At 40.6% G+C, this 24,720-nt stretch overlaps 1 protein-coding gene and 1 long non-coding RNA gene across 2 annotated transcripts in view; one reads left to right on the top strand and one right to left on the bottom strand.

Moving 5' to 3' along the window:
- The window catches only part of LOC308682205 (neurexin-1a-like), a gene marked incomplete at its 3' end in the record, with an annotated part of 115,849 nt that overhangs the window by 77,507 nt on the left and 13,622 nt on the right, over window positions 1-24,720 (bottom strand). Inside the window, exons 4-5 of the mRNA XM_081351730.1 lie at window positions 23,775-24,158; window positions 10,415-10,651 (exon numbers count right to left, since the gene is read on the bottom strand). Coding sequence (XP_081207856.1) covers window positions 10,415-10,651; window positions 23,775-24,158 — 621 coding nt within the window. The remainder of the gene's footprint in view (window positions 1-10,414; window positions 10,652-23,774; window positions 24,159-24,720) is intronic.
- On the top strand, window positions 11,118-13,973 carry LOC308682207. The gene is made up of 3 exons (XR_014029117.1): window positions 11,118-11,186; window positions 11,265-11,331; window positions 11,942-13,973. It is a non-coding gene; the product is annotated as an uncharacterized lncRNA (long non-coding RNA).

Genomic DNA, 24,720 nt, shown 5'->3' with positions numbered 1-24,720 from the left:
CATAAACTTTTCGTTTCAGCACAAAGCGCTCATCGACTCCGGGTCCGCAGGGAACTTCATCTCTCATCAACTTCTCCAAAGACTCAACCTCCAGAGAAAACGTTGCTCCCACGAACTAGACATCCATACCATTCTCGGCAAACAACTGGGCCATGGTCACATTTGTCATTTCTACCCCACAGTAATGCTCTGCGTTAGCTGAATGCATGAGGAGAAGATCACGTTAATGGTGCTGGAAGGATCAACCGCTGACCTCATCCTGGGACGCCCCTGGATGAACCAACATGAACCCACCATCAATTGGAACTCTGGAGAAATTCTGCAATGGAGTGATCCCTGCTTCAAAGACTGCCTTTCTTCTGTGCTCAAACCGTCTACACGCCTCACCTGTCGACATCCTTTGAAGTCTTTATCCATTATTCAGGTGAACTCCACCTCCGTTGAGAGTCCAGAAACCGAGAGCAAAACTGAAGTCCCGCCAGAGTACCGGGCATTCCAGGATGTGTTCAGCAAGCGGTTGACGACCCGTCTACCACCTCAACGGCCATGGGACTGCGCCATCGACCTGCTGCCTGGTGCCACTCCACCGAAAGGTAAGGTCTACCCTTCTTCGCGGCAAAGAAGGACTGAGGCTTGCGGCCGTGCATCGACTACCGTGCACACAACTCTCAGACTGTCAAATTCAGTTACCCTCTTCCTCTGGTCCCTGCCACATTGGAACAGCTCCGTTGGACTTGCATTTCTCCAAACTGGGCCTGCGAAGCCCCTACAACTTCATTCAAATACGTGAGGGGGATGAATGGAAGACAGTGTTCATCACCTCGACAGGCCACTACAAGTACCAGGTGATGCCGTATGTGATGCATGTCCAACTCCCCCTCCATATTCCAGGGGTATATGAGTGAGGTTTTCCAGGAGTACCTCCAAAGCTTCGTCATCGTCTACATCGATGACATTCTGATCTACTCCCGGAACCTGGCCGAACATCGCCAACACAGGCGGTCCTCAAAAAGCTGAGAGAACACCACCTCTATCTCTAGTTGGAGAAGTGCGAGTTCCACACTCCATATGTCCAGTTTCTCGGATATATCATCGACCAACAAGGTATCCAGATGGACCAGAAGAAGTTGGACACCATTTACAACTGGCCCCAACATGTCACTATAAAGGAACTCCAACGCTTTCTAGGTTTAGCCAACTTTTATCGAAGATTCATCCAGAATTACAGTCTCCTCAGCTCACCTCTCATCTCACTCCTCAGAAACCGGCCCAAGTCTCTGTCCTGGAACCTCTTGGCCACAGAAGCCTTCCAACGGCTGAAGAATGCCTTTGTTACCGTTCCAATCCTGGTGCACCCCAATCCAGAAATCCCATTCGTGGTCGAAGTTGGAGCGGGTTTGTATACTACCGGGTTTGGAGCAGAACTATCCCAGTGGCAGGGTGAGCCTCCTTGACTCCATACGCCTCCTATTCCAAGAAGCTGTCCCCGGCGGAGCAGAATTACGATATTGGAAATTGTGAGCTGCTGGCGATCAAGCTCGGCTTGGAGGAATGGAGACACTGGGTGGAGTGAGCTCACCACCACTTTGAAGTCATCACAGATCACCAGAACCTGGAATATCTCAGAGAAGCCAAGTGACTCAACCCAAGACTAGCCCGCTGGGCTCTGTTTTCACACGGTTCGACTTCACCGTGACCTACCGACCCGGTACCAAGAATTGCAAGGCGGATGCCTTGTCCTGTCTGTATCATCCGGAACCTGAATCCAGTCCTCCAGAACCTGTTCTCCCTCCAGCCATGGTAGTCAGTCCGATCCAATGGTCCCTCAAGGATCAACTCCTCCAAGCCACCCGCAATGAACCTGCTCCGCCGGGAGGTCCCGAGGGACGGTTGTATGTACTATCCACCTGCCGTCTGTCCCTCATGGACTCAGCACACACCTCTCCGGGCTCTGGACACCCAGGCAGCCAGCGAACCTTCTCACTCCTACAAAATCGCTACTAGTGGCCCAACATGGCCCAGGATATCTCCCAGGACATCAAGGGATGCTCAGACTGGCGCTCAGACTGTGCCATCACCAACACACCTAGGAAGCTACCCTGCGGTCATACTGCCACCAGAACCAAGACCATATGCCCAGAACTCCCTGCGTCAGTCCACCACTGGGCTTATTCCGTTCCAATGCATCCTCGGCTAGCAACCTCCTCTCTTTCCCTGGTCCGGAGAACCTTTGGAGTTCGGTGGAAGACTGGATGGAAGATGTGGAAGAAGAACACAGGGATCACAGTAGACACAGAGACGCTGGAGGAGAAACACTGGAGAGAATGGAGACGAGACGCTGGAGTCAAGACTGGAGAAGGTGTAACAACAATGAGAAGAAACCAACCACAGACTAATTTTCTTCCAGAAAATTAATTCAAACTCTCTACTTCCTGCCGAACAAAACAGAAGATTTGTTCAGAACGTCAAATGATCCTCATCACCCTGGCTATTTAAAAGAGCCTCCCCCCAACACTAACGCAATAACTGGTCAATGCTACCTTTGTATACTGGTTAATGCTAGCTTTGTGGTCGACTACTGACTGATTAAGATAAAGACAGTGTCCGCACATTCCAGAGTCAAATCACCAAGGCCAGAGCCGTAAGTCACCCATCCCGGTGCCAGAGAGTCTGCAAAAGACCCTTCTAACGGAAAAGCTTGTCAATGTGAGGGGGGTGTTAAAAAGACAAATTGCTGCAGAGATAGCACAATAACATTCCTGACCCCTCCCCCGTTGGGATCTCTGAACTAAGAACAAACTTTCTTAAGAAGAGTTCTTTTCTCTTCTAAACCAGAAAACTGAGATTTTTCCTACAGTATACATAAAACTCATTCAAGAACAATTTTCAATGGACTCATGATCAAACAATCATGCAACTACATAATCCTTTCTACCACTTATATGCATATTTTAATAAGATAATATGTTTTGATCCCATATAATTCATGTAAGTGTTATAACTGTTAGATGTTGAATGAGAGTGTGTTTCATATCAGTATGATCGTATGCCCGAGATTCAAAAGATGGCTTGAATGATGTCTGTGTAATATGTTTTGATCTTCTTTTAATTAGAAAGCATGTCTAAACTGTGGCCTCTATTCTCTCTGCTAGAACACACCCCAGATAATGCATGATTTACGATGAAACAAAGCCAGTGTCTAATTGGTCCGCTCTCTTCAAGAGGGGGGGACAAAATTCTGAGTTTAACCTTGGATTCTCTGTTCGCCACCTCTCTAAGCTCTCTCTCTCGCTGCTCTCGAAGCTCTCTCTGTGCTCTCACTCTCTGAGTTCACCCTCAAGAAACGCTCTGCTATCACTCTCAAGAGAGATGGGCAGAAAAAGATGAAGATCTGAACCAGAGCAACCATGTAACTGAGGAGCAGACCAACCCAAATTAAGATCAGATGGGTTAGATTTATTCAAGCCATCTTACTACTCTCGTCTAAATTTTCTTTTCTTTTCTGAGTTATCATTTCCTTTATTTTCCGTTGTGAGTCTCGGTTCTAAGTTAAGTTTTGCGACAAGACTTCGAGCCACGTTTCTTCTGCAAAGCCAGCTTCAGACAAAGACTTGCAATTCATCCGCCAGCACAACACGTGACTGGAACGCCGCAGACCCAGGCACAAGGAGACCACAGCCGAGGAACGAACCCGGGGAAACACTCTGTTACGCAACGAAGGGAATTCCCAAAAAGGAACGCAAAGACAAGCAAGTACCTCCAGACTAAAACTCAACTGGTGTATTGATATAAATTTAATAACCTGTCTAAGAAACGATAGAAGGGTTAATTAATGATTGATGGTTCGTTCCAGGTCATGTCTTATAAGTGCATAGAATCGTGAGATTTCATCATCTCACTCTTCCCTCACTCTCTTCCTTTCTGCAACTCGTATGAATGTGTGTGTGTGTGTGTGTGTGTTTGTGTTAGAGATTAGCTGTATGTGTTGGTATATAATCAATAAAGTATTGTTTGTATTTGAAAAGATATTGCTTGTGTATGTGCTTTACAAATTTATTGTCTTGAACTTCGATCAAAAGTTACCGATGCTTTTACCCTATTTCATAATTTACTGTTAGGGGGTTATTCTTTCTTGGCCAGGAAGATATTATATTTCCAAGAGCTAATAATTGTTTATGCTTTCTGTTCATTGGATGAACTGATAAATGATCATATTATTGATTCTGTTACAGTAAATTCTGAAAATAATTAAATTATTAATTATTGATCATAATTCGTTAGGAATAATAATTAATGATATTTATACGGGCGTATAAACGCTACAAAGGCTCACTGGAGATAGAAGGTAGTAGTCGCTAAGGCAAGGTGAGTAGTCCTCTTCATACAAACGAAACCGGACAATGAGCTGTGTTGAAGTGTGTGTATAAATAGTGGCAGTGATGAGGGTGATGATGAGGTGCAGGTGTGTGTAATTAGGGAATGACGTGCATGTAGGAGCCAAGGAGGGTGATGGGAGATGTAGTGCAGATCTGTGAAAGATATTTGGCGACAGCGTATCGATTCTTGTATTGCACAGAGAAGAACAACAATATATTGCCCTATCGATATTTTGTCCCACCCCTAATAAATATAATCAATGAATAATTTTAACATTTAACATTTTTTAAAAAAACATTAAAGCTACACTGTGTGATATTTTCCCCCATCTAGCGGTGAAATTGTATATGACGACCCAGTGAATATTAGTTTCTGTTCCTTTCAATTCCGAGGGCGTTTTAACTCCTACGGTGGCCGTATTATTCCAAGATTAACATGGCTTCCAGTTCGACTTCGTCCATGAGTGCTCCTTCAAGTGATTGCGCCTTTAAAACTATTCATCACCTGTGATCTGTCGCAGCACAGATTTATGTTACAAGATAAACAATACTTTTTCACCATTGACGCGAGGAAAAGTAACGCAAGTTATACTAGAGGTCGTTCTGGCGTTATGCACAACCATGCTATGATTAGACAAGCAACTATAAAACTGAATTACCTGTCGAGAAGTAAGCAGGCAACTTCGCGTCCGTTTTAAAATCTTTGCTCCTCATGAGCTCTTTCCATCTGAGAAAAGTTACTCCAATATTGACTTTGGTCTTGCTGATTTGCCTGTTGCGTTGACGTTTTAATTCTCACTTTCGCCTCCTTGGTGACTCTGCTACATGTCCTCGAAAATAGGCGTGATCCTCCATCTTCAGCAATCTTTTAAATCTGCCGGCAGTCGTGAGTAATCTCCCCCTCGCATTCGTCACGGTGTCACTGAGTGTAAAACATGAAAGGCGAAGCTTGAATTTCCAGGTATGTCCCTCTTTGACGAATGTATTTTCAAGATGGAGGCGCAACATGGCTGCTATCATTCGAGCGACTTGTTCGTATGTATTATAAATGGCAGATTTTAGCTTACGAGAATACTTTATTAGTTGGTGGAAGTAATTACACATGAATGAGCACATTTTGATGGAACAAAGTGTTTTTTGTTAACAATCAACTTAAGTTACACAGTGTAGCTTTAAATAATATTTGTTTACTTGTCATGTGACTTTTAACCAACACTTTTTATTATTATTTATTATTGGCTTGATTTTATTATTGACCTATCTTATAAGTAAATAGGATACTTATAAGTAAATATATTAGGGCAAAGAGGTTCAGCTGACAAAAAAGTTGGGGACTCCCTGCATTGCATGCAAATATGAAATTATGTGAATGTGCACATTTTAATTTGTTTGGCCTTCCAGAGACAATAATACATCATGGTTAAATTACTCACTGAGGGATAATTCAAATAATAATGAATCTGTTCGCCAGAAGCTGATTAGATGTGCAATGCTGCAATGATAAGAAATCATTTCACTTTTAGTGTTTTCTATAAATGCAGTGATCAAACGCTGTGGGTCTCAGTTTTCAGTGTGGCCTATGACTAGAGACTGTTGTGTGTGTGCAATTCCACAAACCTGGAAGACCTTCTGAATGTATATAAGCAATAGACTTTTATAGAAAGGAAAATTTTAAGTATAGCAAAGTAGAATCAATGAATTATGAATTGACTGCCATTGTGAGAATAGCATGTAATGTAATAAATAGAAAAGTAACTCTAGTCTGATTACAAGTCTTTTAAAATGTAATATAATTGTAATTAAAAGTACTTCATTTTTGAATCTGATTACGTAATACAGATTACATGTAATCAGTTACTACCCAGCACTGTTTGGTGTTCCTGTCTCCATATATACTATATTTCCCAAGGGTTACCACATGCAGTTTAATTGGCCTTTAATTGGATACTCTTTAAGGGGGGAGGGGGGTGGGTTCATGAAACAAGGTATTAAATGTTCTTTGATCTTAAGACGTGTAAGAAGTTGTACTAAAAAAAAAAAAAAAAAAATACTGCAAAAATTCCTCCATAGTGCAAAAAGAGCATTTGTTAAAAACCAAGCTGCCATAATGACTTGTTTCCTACTTCCACACTGTGGAAGACATTTGTATGAACAATAAAACAACACCTTATCACTTCCATAACCTGCCCAGCAGACATGAATAGTGAAGTGACAAGGAGAGATGCAATGACATTAGCCAATCATAATGGCTGTTTAACGACAAGTCTTAAAAAACACCGCACCAAAACAGTGTTTCTGAAAGAGGGTCAGAATGAGAGGATAATCATATTTTGCAAAACTTTAACATTACAAGTGAACAATATTCCATTAATATAAAAGCATGTAGTGACCCTACATGCCCAACTCTTTCCCTGCCATTGACGGGGCAATCCATGTTTTTACTGTTATATGGTAGGTGGCGCTATTACGCATCTTTTAAAAGAGTACAGACTCTCTGGATCAAAACACAGGCGAAGAAGAAGCAGAAACAATGATAGAAGTATTGCTGGCGCACGTTAGAGAATACGATCATCAAACATTCAACAGAATATAAATCAAAACTGACTAATGTTACAGAATGAAATGTTGAACCCATGAAGAGGAAACGACTGTGAGGCTTTGGGGATGTTGATGAACTCCATCTATTCTATTTGTGTTTTGATCATTACACTGGTGGGAACAAGTTAAAGATAGTGCTGTAATTGACACAATAATAGATGTTCTAAACACAAGTCAATTAATTTGTCATGTCAAGCATTAGTAAGTCAAACATTAAGCGAAACAATCTTTCACTGTAATCTCCCATTTCACAGGTTAAAAAATTATTCTATGGTAAATGGAAGCTATGAAAGAAGAGAAAGTGTAACTTACTTGTGGTACAGGTTATCCTCTCACAGTCTAGATAGGGAAGAATAAAGGGCATGTAAATTCTGCCTTCAAAGTAACATCTGCAGACATAGAAGCACATAACCCACTTCTCTGGGGACAGACACACAAGAACACCAATGACCCTGATGCTCACGCATGCCATTCATCCAAATATACTCCAGTGACATTGAACTCTAACTGGAAACATTGTCCGAACAATACCTCTGAATGGGAATATTGCCCTCTTTTCATTTTTTTTTCAATTGGCACTTTCCACAAATAGGGTACAAAATATTATGTCTGGGGTGAATATTATGTCTATCACCCACGGACACTGTCTCAGCACGCTCTCAGCCTAAAAGGCATCTTTAAAAAGACGTTTGCTGCCCGTGCTTGCTGTTTTAAGGGAAATCTGCTCTTTTATGCTTTTGTGTGAATGGCGAAACCAGCTGAATGTGCCCTTTCACCGGCACGAGAGATCTACTCTGTTGCATACTCTTTTTCTTGAATGCTGTTTGGTGACTGGAAAGAGTGATCGCTGTTCGCAACCACTTGGCTCCGAAGTAAAAATCTGAATGAGTGAGCTGCCGGTCAGCTAATATACCTGTATGTACAGGGGAGCGGCTCGGCATGCAAATCTCACTCTCCAATTCCATTGGCCGTTTTTCTACTACTCAGAGATGATTGGGGCTCCCAAGTGACACCCCATTTGTCAGTCATTGACATAACATTTAATGTGACAAACAGATAGGGAACTGCTGTTATACATTATGGTTTATTTATAAGTCACCTTGGATAAGTGAATAAATATAAATTTGATATCTTCTTGTTCATGTCAGATTCATTTATAACGGGCCAGGGGGTCACCTTGAAGCCAGAATTTTCCTGTTGCTTCAATATAAAATAGTTGAAGAGTGGTCTTTCCCTTTCTTGTTTATTGCATCCTAGTGCACCATATTCATGGAAAGTTCCAAGTGATTTAGCATAATATTATATGCATAGTAGATAACATTATTATGCATGTTCTATAGAGCATCATACCATTGGTCAGGCTGTGACAACTGGATGGTAAACTTGCCAGTGCTAAAAACAGTAAGTTTTACTGCAGGCAGTTGATGAATTAGGTGTAGTTGAACTTTTTGGACTGAAATAGAGATTGCTTAAATGTTTACTGAATTCCCTGAATAAAAAGTAGGGAGGAATGTTTCTCAACAAGTTTCTATTGAAATCAGTATGTCAGTTTCTAGGTACAGATTTATTGAGATACTTCATCCAAGTTTACCAGAAACGGGTCTCAGCCTATAGTGTACCATCAACCTCAGCAGAGAAGTGGCCGCACACAGTCAAAGACCAGAGCTGGCTCATCATGTGAGGAAATGCTCTTACTAAACTGACACATTAAAACGTTTAATTTAATACTCAAACTCAGTTCACTGGGACAGTCAGCCAGGTGAATTGCAGCCAAGTCTATATATCAGGGATAGTTCACCCAAATTTTGAAATTCTCTCATCATTTACTCACCCTAATGCCATCCCCTATGTACAGTCCTGGTCAGAATTATTGGCACCCATGGTAAATATGAACAAAGAAGCCTTTGAAAATTAATCTGCATTGTTAATCCATTGTTAAACCTCCTTTTGCCCAGATAACAGCTCCTGATGAACACCTGACAAGAGATCAGAGACAATTCCTCTATACAGAATCTCTCCAGATCCTTCAAATTCCCAAGTCCAAGTCCTCTTCAGTTTTCAATATGGTTCAGGTCAAGGGTGGACATGGCAGAAGCTTTATTTGTTTTGGATAATTATCCTGATTGAAGATCCAACCATGGCCCATTATTTATCTGTTGGTATTTAATAGAATCATTGATGCTATCTATGTATCTGAATGTATCTGTATCTATGATGCTACGGATGAGAGCAGATGATTTTTCTTCCCTCCCAAACAACATGTGGTGATTTAGGTGCTACTGACCCCAAGACTCATCTATTTTCTGCAATTCTCCAGCTGTGATCCTTGGAGAGTCTTTGGCCACTCAAACTCTCCTCCTTGCCGTGCACTAAGACAATATAGACACACATCCTCTTCCAGGCAGACTTGTAACATCTTTATTGCCCTGATAATGAAAACAGGAATTTTCAATCCTTTAGCTATTTTCTCACAGCCACTTTTTTGTGAAGCTCAACAATCTTTTGCTGAGCTGAGCTTCTTTGGTTGTACTCATTGTGATGGGTGACTAAGGGAATGTGGCCTCTGGAGAAAACTCAGAGCTGTTACCTTGGTAAAAGGATGTTGCAAAAAAAGAATGGAATATAAGTAACCATTAATTGTACCCAATGTGTATTAGAGAAAAACATTTATTTCATAAAGAGATTTTCCCCAACCCATTTACATTATTTTACTTAAATGAAAGGTTTGATTGTTGTGATTTTTTTTAATAAAAAGTCAAAAGGATTAACAATGCAGATTTATTTTCACAGGCTTCTTTGTTTACATTTACCAAGGGTGGCAAATAATTCTGACCACGACTAAATATCTTGAAATTCTGAATTTTCCCCCCTCAGAATTGTGAGATAAAAATGGATAGAAAAGACAATAAACTTAGTGATCTAATAATATAATACCTATGATAATATATTTATTTCCCTGTTCTATAATAAATCTAGTGGTTTAGCTGTATACTTGCAGAATGAAGCTGACACCCCAGTGCATTACTATGAATGCAGACAGCCATGTAGGTCACAGCGTAGAGGCTACAGCACAGGTATAAATCAGCCTTTAGACATGGCTAAATCATGAGGACAACTTTTGATCTCTAAAGTTCACAGCTTTCCCCTGTGAATATATTACTCAAAGCAAAACTGAAAGGGCACTGCTCTGAGAAACGGGTGGTTTTCTGATAGGAAAGGCAACAAAGAGGGCTGCTATCAAACACAGAGCATTCTCTAGCACAGAGCACAGCTGAGGTGTTTGAGTGTGTATGGAGAGCTGCAGACTCTGAGCATTGAAGGGTTCTTCATGTCCACCTTAACGACAACAGTGTGTGTGTGATGCTGCAAGTCGTGTGTGCATGAAAGCACAGAGAAAAATGAAAGACAAGTTCTGGTTAAGTTTGTGTGTATTTGGTCACAGTTGTGTGATAGGATGCGTATAGCATTGATACCTAGATTAACTGTGAGTCGGACACGACTTGTCTCCAGCTCCAGACGTAGTGTGTCTGTAGAGTCTCGAGAAGTGGTTGCCATGAGAACGCCGTATGCCCGCTGGGATCGGAACCGTAGTGACACATCTTCAGCCTCTGTATGCATAGCTACAGATAACTGGACCTTCATGAACTTACTGCCATCGTAACTGAGGATGGTGGAATCTGTGGATGAGAGGTACTGTAATGTCATTGACCACAAATAGTTTTTTCCCTTTCTATAAAATAAAAAATAATAGCTTTTTTTCAGATAAAAAAAAAAAGACAAATAATTTATCTGTCCACAATGGAAGCGAAAATTCTGCATGCAGACTATTGACATGCGGAGTGATATGTGGAAAAGGGTTGGACACCCCTGAAAAATGTGTTGGATATGTTCATGCAATTCACAGTGCAATAACTAATGTTAACAGATGCAACTTATGATCTTAAAAATGTATCAATGTAACAGTGATTGGATGGGTAATGGGTTTGTAACCCACCTAAAAAGGGTAACCAGTTAATTGTGTGTAATTATTATCATTATTTATCCATACTTTACGTTTATGAGTAATGGGGGTTTTATTTTGAAAAATATATTTTATTTTGTGGGAAACCGGAAGTAGCGCGCTAAAATACTTCCGCTAGCTTCACATCGCTAAAATCAGATGGAGCACTGCTTCGGTTTCTCCCGCGAGTTCAAATAAACTGAGAAGAAAAGGTATGAAAACCTGTCTATTTTTGCTAGCAGTTAAATATGATTCAGTTCATTATGTAAACATTTGTATACTTGTTTTAGAAGTTGGAGAGCCGTCCAGAAATCGCTTTTATCTGTCCTGGCTTCTCATACTGAAAATCCTCTCTTGGTAAGCTAAAGTGTTCAATGATGGTGTGTGAAAAAAACCCACGAGGTAGCTATGCTAGTTTCAATTAGTGATTATTCAAACATTTCTGTTGTTTTGAAGGAATGTAACATGATAAAAGACAATTTATTTCATGGTTTAAGGAGAAATGTAAACTAATTTGGTATGTATTACAAAAAAGATGCTTTTGTAACATTTTTACTTTGTGATATATATGTGACTAAAGGTTTAAGTTACAGACAGAAGAATATAAAATGTTATATTTTAAGTTAGTTAAAGTGGTTAAATCAGCAAATGCTGTAAATTCATGTAAATGGGTTTTCAAGTAAAACTGTATTTCGTTATTTTGATTTAAAATCTAAAAAAAATCCTATGTAAAAAGGGATTAAAAGCAGAGAGAAAAAGTTCATTAGTACAATGTGTCCCTATAATTACATTTCATTGTAATGACATAAGGTTAAAATGGTATATTCTGATTTAAATAGTTAAAATAGCTATTGTTTTCTTCCCGTGAACTATGCTATGATATTTTCTAACAGTAATATAACGTTGTACAATACTTTAAGAACTATTTGGTATAATTGATTTTGGACTGAACCTGTTCTATATACAGGTCAGGTCTTTTTTTGATGAGGTGAGCAGAAATTCCAGAAGCTCCAGTCCTTGAATTATACCAGGTGAACCATGGATCCATAGATGGCGAGCCTTCCCAATGAGCCATGAATCTCCACCACAGCATTCCGGAAGCCTGTGGTAGGATTGTGTCAGTTCAACTAACCGGCACCAACGAGATTTTCCCTTGACTTTGACTATTTCCCTTGACTAACTGACTTGAATTCTGGATTTAACTTTGGAATTCCTAAGGAAAATTTCCAAGGAACATTTTCAACAAAGAAAGGACATTTTATTTTATTTTATTCTAAATTTATTTTGGGCCCATAGGTATTGTGAACAAAAATTGTTGTCAAGTGTTGAAATATTTTGTTGAACTAAAAGTTTACACATGTCAAACGTTACACCTGTGTTGCTTGGTTATTACTGTACTCTCAGCTCCTACGAACCTAGGGTGTACATACTCTGAAGTGGGTTACACGGTAAAACTTGGCGAGCCAGCCAGGAGCTTTGAGTAAGTAATAACCCAGGTGCCCTTTCGTCCAAAAGAAAAAAAAGTGTCCTTAAAGTGTAAATTTTTGCTTTTGTTTTTTTGTGTTTTCGAAAATGGATGTGATTGAGAAAGAAAGTATTAAGGTCCCCAATGCCGTCATTGTGTCAGGTTTGACAAATACCGATGTAGACGAAGAGATTTATGAAGATTTAAAGCAATTTGGATCTATTAACAGAATTGTGAAGGTTTTAGACAAAACCTCTGAGTTTTATGGTAAAGCCCTTGTAGAATATGCATCTGGTGCTGCTGTGGAGACACTTGAGAAAGATTTACCCTTTGATAGAACCAGTGATACAGATGACGATGTTGTCTTCCACGTTGAAGCTTTAGCCAGTTCATACTCAAGTGAAAAGGGTACCGATATTACTAAAACATTTCTTTCTGACCTCCAAAATGTTGCAAAACTCAGTGGAAAATCTTTTGAAAACCTGCTACATGATGAGTTGGCACGAATCACTGGATTACTGAAAGAGCCAAGTGAGTCTGGCAGACCTCAGGGTACAGTTGTGGCACCTGCTAGAACAGCCACAGGTCCCATTTCCCTTGATGCCACTCAAATGGATTCAGTCAATGATGAGCAACGTCCTCTTGACCCCTTTAGCCCTCCCTTCAGACCTATGGAAAATGCTATGCCCACTCAATTGCCAGTATCTTCCTTCTTGCAAACTGCTGAACAACTTACTCCGCCTGAGGTGCAGCGTGTAGTGGTCGAACACATTGTCAAAAGTTCTGACTTCTCTTCACAAATACACGCACCAGCAAAAGTTAGACCTTTTTCCGGCAAAGTCCCTTGCCCAAACTTTGAAGTCGATTATGAAACTTGGAGGAACAGCATTGAATGTTACTTGGCTGATCCTACCGTTTCCAGTGCACAGTTGGTAAGACGCATTGTTGACAGTTTGCTTCCCCCTGCCACTTCGGTTGTCAAGTCGCTTGGTCACCATGCAAATCCAAAAGCTTTCCTCGATCTGCTTGACTCAGCTTATGCTACGGTGGAAGATGGGGACGAACTTTACGCCCAGTTTCTAAATATTAATCAGAACTCAGGCGAGAAACCTTCCAACTATCTCCAGAGATTACAGACCCTTTTGAATAGAATTGTGAAATTGAAAACCATTTTGCCTCAAAATTCGGACAGGCAGCTCTTAAAGCAATGTGCTGATTAATAACCTTCAGCTTGAGCAACGCAAAAAAAATCCGCCCACTTTTCCAGAGTTTTTACTCCTTTTACGCACAGAGGAGGACAAACAAACTGCAAAAGCGAACAGGATGAAGAAACATCTGGGGTTTCAAAAACCAAAAGCTCAAGCTGCAGCGCAAGTGCATGAGGTGTACGTGGGAGACACATACGATTCACCTCAGTCTTTCTCTGCCGAGCAACCAGCTATGAAACAGCTTCAAAAGCAAATTGTTGAGCTACAAGCTCAAATTGCTGCCCTATCGAGTCCTAAACAACAGACATCATCTACAAACACACCTGAAAAAAAAAGGGAAAAGGAGAAACGAAAAGAGAAACCTGTTTACAAAAAGACATCCGCATCCGCAACAGTCAAATCAAAGCCAAAACCATGGTACTGTTTCAGTTGTGGCGAGGATGGACATATTGCCACAAACTGTGATGATCCTCCCAACCCCACATTAGTGTCTGCAAAAAGAAATCTGCTAAAAGAGAAACAACGAGCTTGGGAAAAAGACAATCCAACCCTCGATAAACATTTAAACTGAACAGTGTTTCTATTGAGGGACAAATGGAAACAAATCAACCTGAAAGTCCCATAATTGAACCAAAAACCAAATCGAAAGTCAAGTTAAAAGAGCACAAAGTGACAAAAATCGGAACTTTACCTAAAGGGCTAGTTGGTAGCAAGAGCACCGCTAACGTTAAAGTTAATGGGCTTGAGTGCAATTCACTACTTGATACCGGGTCGCAGGTAACAACTATGTCACTGTCGTTTTACAACCGTTACCTTTCAGATCAGACCATTCACCCAGTAGCTGACTTACTAGAGATTGAAGGGGCTAACGGTCAGTCAGTGCCCTACCTGGGGTATGTCAAAGTCATACTCCAGTTTTCCAAAGAGTTCATTGGTAGTCAGCCTGAATTAGAGACACTTGCCCTCATAGTGCCAGATGTTAGGTCCAACAGTCTCACTCCGTTGTTAATAGGAACTAACACCCTCGATCCACTGTACAAACAGTTTTGTGATGACAATACATTTCGAAAGAGTGCTTACTGTGGCTACCACCAAGTCCTGAGAACTCTACAAATCAGACACAAGCATAGTTTAAATGGCAAACTGGGTCTCGTTAACTTGAGAAATAATGAGCCAAGTGTAATCTGTGCTGGTGAAAGGATAGTGCTAGAGGGATATGCAAATATCGACGACGCAAACAATGAACAATGTGTTTTGCTTGAGCAACCTACAGTGTCATCCTTACCTGGGGGAATTTTTGTCGAATGTTGTCTCATTAATGTTCCAAGAGACACCCCATACAAGATACCTGTAGTGGTAAGGAATGAAACTGATCGAAACATTTGCCTTCCTGTTAGGTGTATCATCGGTGAACTTAGTGCTGTTAAAGAGACTGTTCCAACTCAGAACACCGCTAGTTGCAGTAGCCACCAACAGCCCACTAGCCAAACAAACAAGCAACCAAGTTCAAACCTAACCTTCGACTTTGGAGAATCACTTCCCGAGGAGTGGAAAGCTCGTATGACAAACAAGTTAAACACATTTTCAGACATTTTCTCTCATCACGATCTCGACTACGGACATGCAACAAAAGTGAAACATTCAATCAAACTCAAGGATGAGACACCTTTCAAGCAACACCCACGTCCTATTCATCCTCAGGATTTTGACGCAGTGAGGCGTCACCTGCAGTCTCTCCTTGAAGCAGGGATCATTCGTGAATCACAATCTCCTTTTGCATCTCCAATAGTCGTAGTCAAAAAGAAGAACGGTGATGTCAGATTATGTGTAGATTACCGGCGATTGAATATGCAAACGATCAAAGATGCGTATGCATTACCGAATCTTGAGGAATCTTTCTCAGCCTTGAGCGGATCTCTGTGGTTTTCAGTAATGGACCTGAAAAGCGGCTATTACCAGATTGAGATGACAGAGAGTGACAAAGACAAGACAGCGTTCGTGTGCCCTCTTGGGTTTTGGGAGTGGAATCGTATGCCACAGGGGATCACAAACGCGCCCAGCACTTTTCAGCGTTTAATGGAAAAGTGCATGGGGGACATAAATCTGCGCGAGGTGCTTGTGTTCTTAGACGATATTATTGTCTTTTCCAAAACGCTAGAGGAGCATGAAACCCGTCTCACGAACGTCCTGTCCCGCTTGCGAGAGAACGGTTTAAAGTTATCTCCTGAAAAGTGCCGTTTCTTTCAAACTTCGGTTCGTTACTTAGGCCATATAGTATCACACGACGGAGTCGAAACCGATCCTCAAAAGACAGAAGCACTTAAGACCTGGCCAAGACCTCAGACCTTAAAAGACCTTAGGTCATTTCTTGGGTTCTCCGGGTACTATAGAAGGTTCGTGGAGGGGTATTCTAAAATAGTAAAGCCCTTAACCAACCTCACAGCTGGCTACCCTCCCGTGCGTAAAGGTGCAAAGATTACCAGTGTAGCCGCCAAGTACCATAATCCCAAAGAACCTTTCGGGGAAAGGTGGACCCAATCCTGCCAAGACGCTTTTGACCAGATCATTGAAAAGTTAACATCCGCGCCTGTTTTAGGGTACGCAAATCCAAGATTGCCTTATGTTGTTCATACTGACGCGAGCACAACAGGCCTGGGCGCAGCGTTATATCAAGAACAGGACGGCCAGACCCGCGTCATTGCGTATGCGAGTCGGGGTCTCTCGCAGTGTGAAGCCCGCTATCCAGCCCACAAGCTGGAATTTTTAGCTTTAAAGTGGGCTATTACCGAAAAATTCCATGACTATTTATATGGCAACGTGTTCACAGTCATTACTGACAGTCATTACTGACAACAACAGTGTGAAGCCCGCTATCCAGCCCACAAGCTGGAATTTTTAGCTTTAAAGTGGGCTATTACCGAAAAATTCCATGACTATTTATATGGCAACGTGTTCACAGTCATTACTGACAACAACCCTTTGCGGTACGTTCTAACCAAAGCCAAACTAGATGCTACTAGTTATCGATGGTTAGCAGCCTTGTCTACGTTCACTTTCGACATCAAATATCGTGCAGGCAAGCAAAATCAAGACGCCGATGGCCTGTCAAGGAGGCCACATGGTGAACTAATCAGTGACAGTGCATCTCAAGAAGAGAGTCAAAGAATACATGACTTTACCTCATACCATCTTGCACCTGTGAACGTTGTCCAAGCCACATGTCAACTCCACACTATTTTTCAAAATGACCCTGAACTGTCTCCATGTTACATTGAGTCACTTGCCGTGCATCCAGATGCTATACCCTCAGCATTTTCCGACGATGAGAATCTCAGTGGTCTTTCAACCGTCCCTAAGTACAGTGAGGCTGAGATAGCTGAGTTGCAACAAGCTGATCCGGTAATCAGTGTAATCATACAGTCATGTGAGTCTGCAGAACCTGTCCCTGATGGTAATAACTGTCCTGAACTCCAGCTTATGCTCAAAGAAATGAGTAGATTTGAGATAAGAGACAGTCTGTTGTATCCGAAAAGACAGTGTGACAGCAAAACCATCTACCAGCTTGTCTTACCCAAAACTTTGAGAAACCCCGTGCTCTACAGCTTACATGATCAAATGGGCCATTTAGGAGCTGAAAGAACTCTTGAGCTAACCAGATCTCGTTTTTATTGGCCAAAAATGTCTCTCGATGTTGAGTCCAAGATTAAAAGCTGTCCAAGGTGCGTTAAAAGAAAAAGCCAACCCGACAAAGCCGCACCATTAGTCAACATACAGGCAAGTCGCCCGATGGAACTGGTCTGTATGGACTTTTTGTCCATCGAACCCGACAGCCATAATTGCAAGGACATTCTGGTCATAACTGACCACTATACGAAATATGCAACTGCTATTCCGACTCGAGACCAAAAAGCCCTAACTGTAGCCAAATGCCTTTGGGAACAGTTCTTTGTCCATTACGGGTTCCCTGAACGTCTTCACAGCGACCAAGGCCGCGACTTCGAGTCACAGGTCGTCAAAGAGTTGTGCGTCTTGGTCGGTACTAAGAAAGTAAGAACGAGCCCCTACCATCCCCGGGGCAACCCCGTCGAGCGGTATAACCGTACGTTGCTCAGTATGTTGGGTACGCTCAAGGACAAAGAGAAAACTAGGTGGCACGAGTACGTCCGACCTCTCACTCATGCATACAATTGCACAAGGAGTGACGTCACCGGGTTTTCGCCCTATGAGTTAATGTTCGGGCGCCAACCTAGACTGCCCATAGACATTGCGTTCGGACTACCAGTTAAGAACAATCCGGGCATGTCTCACTCGCAGTATGTGAAAAACCTTAAGACATACTTGAAAGAAAGTTATCAGTTAGCATCCGCTAATGCAAAGAAAATCGCTGACAAACACAAACGCAGATTTGACATGCGAGTAAGGGAGTCAACACTTGATACAGGCGATAGAGTTCTAGTGCGCAATCTCCGTTTTCGCGGAAAACATAAACTCGCCGATCGGTGGGAGTCCACTATTTATGTTGTACAAAAGAAAGCGGGAGATATGCCTGTGTATATAGTCTGTCCTGAGGGTCAGGAAGGACCATTGCGCACACTCCACCGCGATTTACTGCTCCCTTGTGGATTTCTATCTGAAGAGGATGAGGAAATGGCAAAGCCAAAGCAAGCCTCAAAACCCAAAACAAGGCAAACTTCCGTCTCTCCAGAGGAAAATACCCCTGACTCTGACAGTGATGATGACTATATTCAGAGTTATTGCCCCACAACAATCAAAACAACCACAAGGATTATTCAACCAAACAATGTGAATTCAAACACGAATGCTACAAAGGAGAATCTCCCCAAGGTTGAGGAATCTGAAAACTTACCTATGGACTTACCTCCCGGAATCCTGGATCAACCTGTGGAAAAACGGAGGACAAACCAAAATGGAAACTTAGCGGAAGTGACACAAAATGAACTGGAACCTGAAAATGAACAAGAGAGTGGACTTACCGAAATGGAACATGACCTACCGGACAATTACTCTCATACCACAACTCCTGAGAGAGTCGAACAGTCCAAAGACACTGAACGGAGACAATCTACTGAAATGGACAATGCTGAACAAGATGCTAGTTCTCTTGAGCTAGCAGATCCTGATGCTCCTAACAATCAGACTGCTGACCAAATACGCAGATCTGAACGGGTGAGAAAGCCACCTGCTAAGTTTACTTATCCACAGCTTGGTAAACCCCTGATTTCATTTGCACAAACTATACTAGATGGGTTTAACAAAGTTTTGGTTGAAACATTTGAAGGTGCCCCTATCCTTGTACAAACATGAAGGGACTCATGTTAATTAAGAGGGGGAGGATGTAACCCACCTAAAAAGGGTAACCAGTTAATTGTGTGTAATTATTATCATTATTTATCCATACTTTACGTTTATGAGTAATGGGGGTTTTATTTTGAAAAATATATTTTATTTTGTGGGAAACCGGAAGTAGCGCGCTAAAATACTTCCGCTAGCTTCACATCGCTAAAATCAGATGGAGCACTGCTTCGGTTTCTCCCGCGAGTTCAAATAAACTGAGAAGAAAAGGTATGAAAACCTGTCTATTTTTGCTAGCAGTTAAATATGATTCAGTTCATTATGTAAACATTTGTATACTTGTTTTAGAAGTTGGAGAGCCGTCCAGAAATCGCTTTTATCTGTCCTGGCTTCTCATACTGAAAATCCTCTTGGTAAGCTAAAGTGTTCAATGATGGTGTGTGAAAAAAACCCATGAGGTAGCTATGCTAGTTTCAATTAGTGATTATTCAAACATTTCTGTTGTTTTGAAGGAATGTAACATGATAAAAGACAATTTATTTCATGGTTTAAGGAGAAATGTAAACTAATTTGGTATGTATTACAAAAAAGATGCTTTTGTAACATTTTTACTTTGTGATATATATGTGACTAAAGGTTTAAGTTACAGACAGAAGAATATAAAATGTCATTTTAAGTTAGTTAAAGTGGTTAAATCAGCAAATGCTGTAAATTCATGTAAATGGGTTTTCAAGTAAAACTGTATTTCGTTATTTTGATTTAAAATCTAAAAAAATCCTATGTAAAAAGGGATTAAAAGCAGAGAGAAAAAGTTCATTAGTACAATGTGTCCCTATAATTACATTTCATTGTAATGACATAAGGTTAAAATGGTATATTCTGATTTAAATAGTTAAAATAGCTATTGTTTTCTTCCCGTGAACTATGCTATGATATTTTCTAACAGTAATATAACGTTGTACAATACTTTAAGAACTATTTGGTATAATTGATTTTGGACTGAACCTGTTCTATATACAGGTCAGGTCTTTTTTTGATGAGGTGAGCAGAAATTCCAGAAGCTCCAGTCCTTGAATTATACCAGGTGAACCATGGATCCATAGATGGCGAGCCTTCCCAATGAGCCATGAATCTCCACCACAGCATTCCGGAAGCCTGTGGTAGGATTGTGTCAGTTCAACTAACCGGCACCAACGAGATTTTCCCTTGACTTTGACTATTTCCCTTGACTAACTGACTTGAATTCTGGATTTAACTTTGGAATTCCTAAGGAAAATTTCCAAGGAACATTTTCAACAAAGAAAGGACATTTTATTTTATTTTATTCTAAATTTATTTTGGGCCCATAGGTATTGTGAACAAAAATTGTTGTGAAGTGTTGAAATATTTTGTTGAACTAAAAGTTTACACATGTCAAACGTTACACCTGTGTTGCTTGGTTATTACTGTACTCTCAGCTCCTACGAACCTAGGGTGTACATACTCTGAAGTGGGTTACAGGTTTATGTGCTGAAATCAGATGATCAGATAATTTCAGATTTCCTAGGACAGTATACAGTACATGGTGGCACAGTACGGGACAAAATTAGTCTTATCAATTCCATGAAATTGATAAATGTTACAAACAAATCTTACCACCCACAACCAAATGCCATTCAACTTGTGTCTGCGAAATTCAATATTTAATTAATGTGCAGCGATTTGTAAAAACAGACACATGTTCATGAATACAAATGTATTAGTTCTTGTATTAGTTATAATTGCATGCATCAAGGAATATGTGCATTTTTGGATCAAGTGGAATGCCCGGAATAATTAATGTTTTTTCTGAGTTGATTCAATTGGATTTTGAGACGTTTGTCTGATGTTTTATCAAACTTGTCTTACCCTGAGACATAGAATAGATGAAGTTACTGTTTGCCATACAGTATACAGATACACAAATAAAAAAGTTTTTACAAACATGCCTGTATTAATACAAACTGCTGCACATTGATGTAAATCTGAATGTCATAGACAGGGAAGTGCATGAATTTGATTATGGATAGTAAGGGACTTTCAGGGTTATGTTTAGTTCTGTTTAGTTTGTTCCCAGTCATTATTAGTTTCTGTGGTTTCTGATTATGTTATGCACCTGTTTCTAGTTATGTTGATTATTATGTGTATTTAAAGGAACACACCGACTTTTTGGGACTTTAGCTTATTCACCGTATCCCCCAGAGTTAGATAAGTCCATACATACCCTTCTCATATCCGTGCGTGCCATAACTCTGTCTGACACTAGGGGTGGGGGAAAAAATCGATTCTTAGATGAATCGCGATTCGGGACGTGGACGATTCTGAATCGATTCACAAATGTCAAAAATCGATTTTCTAAAAAAAAAAAAATTCTAATAACGTAACATTGACGGAACGCAAAAGGCGGAACTCTGAAGCGGACGTGCACGTGCGCGGACAGTCTGTGGCGTGCACATAACAGAGACGCGCACATAACGGACGCATGATGGCTAAGCGCCAAATGTGCAATGCCAGTCACAAAAAGTTACATTTTGACTGTAAGTTACTCTCTGCAGATGTTCATTCACTTTCTTTGTATAAGCTGTTTTTGATTGTGGTATACAGCAAACATTTCAAGTCATAACTCTTTATTATTTAGTTGTGTACTATAAGTCAAGAGCGACTTTGTATGTTACTAATTATTCAGAATATGCATAAGTCCACAAGCATTATATACGTTATGATAGCTTCTGGTACATAATTCTATATTTTTGAACGAAAACTGTTTGTGAATTTGCTACAGCAAAATGTTTTTTTTTTTGTATGAAGGATTATATTGCTAATTGGAAATAACAAGAGGATGTTGGTTAGAAGTCTATTATTAAATGCTACTATGCTAGAGATTCAGAATATGCTGAAGTTTGTATTAATTTACTACAAGTATGCTGCTAGAACAAGCACACATTTATTTTCCTGTTGGTTCTCAGCAATGTTGGGACATATGCTGGCAAATGTAACCTTACAGTTGACTTGCCAAATCACTTCCATTTGTTTTATTAATAAAATTAATATAGGAAGTATTAGAAGTAAGTTCGTTACGGGTCATCATAAATACTTTGCTTTAAAAGTACCAAGTAAAAACATTTTTTCAATGTTTTTGATAAAAGGCACTTCCCTGAGAATTGAACTTAATAAATGTGAAAAAGACACTTTAATGTCTGTCATTATGTTTGTCATTCTGTATAGCAAAGCAGATGAGAGTAGATCATGATCAGAAACCTGATTAGAAATCATTATGAATAAAATCGAATTGTTTTGAATCGAAAATCTTTTTGAATCGAAAATCGATTTTGAATCGAATCGTGGCCTCAAGAATCGGAATCGAATCGAATCGTGAGATGGTAAAAGATTCCCACCCCTATCTGACACGCCCACCGTTAGCCTAGCTTAGCACAAAGACTGGAGGTAAATGGCTCCAGCTAGCATACTGCCCCCAATAAGTGACAAAATAATCTCAGAAGGCGAAGCACTGCTACTTTATTTACTCCAACTCTGAGCGAACTCTCTGCTCCTCACCACGGGGCTTCTCAGGTGCTGCGAGAAAATCACTCCGCCCAAGTAGCAGTGCTTCGCCTTCTGAGAATATAGTTCCCAGTATGTATACGGTTAGAAGATGGCTGTGTCTCATGTGACCTTGTTATTTGTACATGCTGTGACTTTACAAATCACAACATGTAAATAGTAAAATGTTGGCGTTACTTTGTCACTTATTGGGAGCAGTATGCTAGCTGGAGCTGTTTACCTCCAGTCTTTTTGCTAAGCTAGGCTAACGGTGGGTGCGTCAGTCAGAGTTACGGCACGCATGGAGATGAGAAGGGTATGTATGGACTTATCTAACTCTGGGGGATACGGCGAATAAGCTAAAGTCCCAAAAAGTCGGCGTGTTCCTTTAAGCCTGACTTAGTTCCATTTGCTCAGTATTCGGTGTCGTCTATGTTTTACGTGGTTGTGCTAAGTTGTGATCTACTACGTGTTTTTTGTTGGATTTCGGATTTATTAAAAACTTTTCAAAAAACATTATCCTGTGTCATGGGATTTACTACAACCACTCATGACAGGTACACTTGCAACATTTATCACGTCCATGGATAATTGTGCATGCATTTGTTAATCAAGTTCAATTTCAATTTATTTCTAAAGCACATTTAAAAACATCCACAGGCCGACCAAAGTGCTGTACAATAAAAGCATAAGGGTACACGATAAATAAGCAACACACAGATAAAATCACCATATAAGAACCAGACAGAACTACACATTAAAAGCCAGGTTTTAAGACAGGATTTGAAATCAGATAAAGTGGAAGCCGTTCTAATGTGATTAGGATTAATTGAGACTAATTTCATCCCATAGGCATAGTGGCTTCAATGACATAAGAGAGATAAAAGTGGTCGGAGCATGGATGTCCAGATCAAAATCTCAAACTTGACAGGAACACACAAAACTTCCTTTACCTAATAAACATGACCAACCAAAGTGATCGGATACTGACTAGGACATCATCGAAAATATATATCCTTATTACAGATAAGTGGTTCCAATCTACAAATGTTGAAAATGTGTAATTTAATTAAGGATGGAATACCAACTGCATATCAATAGAAAAGACAAACTCTGATAGAATGAACACTTATAAAAAAATAAAAAAATGTAACAAGAAATCTCCGTCTAATGAAATAATATTACAATACAAAGTTTCTTCAATATATAATAAGAAATAAAAAGTATTAGGCATTTAAAACAAGCACCAGCCTCACCTCTCTCACAGGAGCGACCAAGATAGCCCGTCCCAGAGCAGTCACACACATAACGGTTCCATCCTTCCCTGCAGATTCCATTGTTTTGGCAGGGGTTACTGAGACACTGCTTGGGTGCCTCTTTACTGCAGGAGGGCTTTACGCCTGCTGCTTTCTGCACCTCAGCTAAGCGGCGGATATCTTTGCTCTGACCATTGATGAATAGGTCACGAATGCAGCCTACATAACCATAATTGAGCAGAGCGGTCCACACCTCAGTGGGAAACACCATATCAGCTTTATTTTCAGGCAATCCTCCTAGATACAGGTTATCATCCAGGTCAAGAATCTCACTGTCTCCTGGTGCCTGGTATGGTGTGCGAATTGCATTGATAGAGATAGTACCTGCAATTCAACAAAGCCAGAGAAAATCCTGTTATGTAGAGCATCAGTAAGACAAGTCAAGTCAAGTCACCTTTATTTATATAGCACTTTTTACAATACAAATTGTTTCAAAGCAGCTTTATAGTGATAACAGGAAAATAATGCAACAAAGTTTGTTTCGACTGTACAGCAGATCTAGAAGAAAATAGCGTCATTGTCCAGCTTAAGTAAGTTCAGTGATGGTTCATTTCTGTTGCAAAAAAAAAAAGATATTCGTTTAGTTAATTTATCTATACAGGCACTCTGGAGAAAACGTCTCGGTAACCTCGGTTCCCTGAGATAACGGGAACGAGTGATGCGTCTGCTAGACACTACGGGGAAAACTCCTTTTTCTCAGATTATTGAAGCCTTTAATTCTATAATCGCAGTGCTACTGCACAGCCATAACAGTGCACTGATCTGCGCACGCTTATTGGCTGAGCAGAGGGAATTGCATGAACCTATGGTGATGCGGCGTATCTGCGCGAGCCAATCGGGGCGCATCCTGCCGAACCGAGTGCAGAGCCCGCCAAGGGGGAATCTG

The sequence above is a fragment of the Scardinius erythrophthalmus genome (genome assembly GCF_964197995.2).
Source record: "Scardinius erythrophthalmus genome assembly, chromosome: 21".
Classification (NCBI taxonomy): Eukaryota; Metazoa; Chordata; class Actinopteri; order Cypriniformes; family Leuciscidae; genus Scardinius; species Scardinius erythrophthalmus.
Note: the sequence above shows the minus strand (reverse complement) of the source record. Positions and strands in the feature narration are given on the sequence as shown.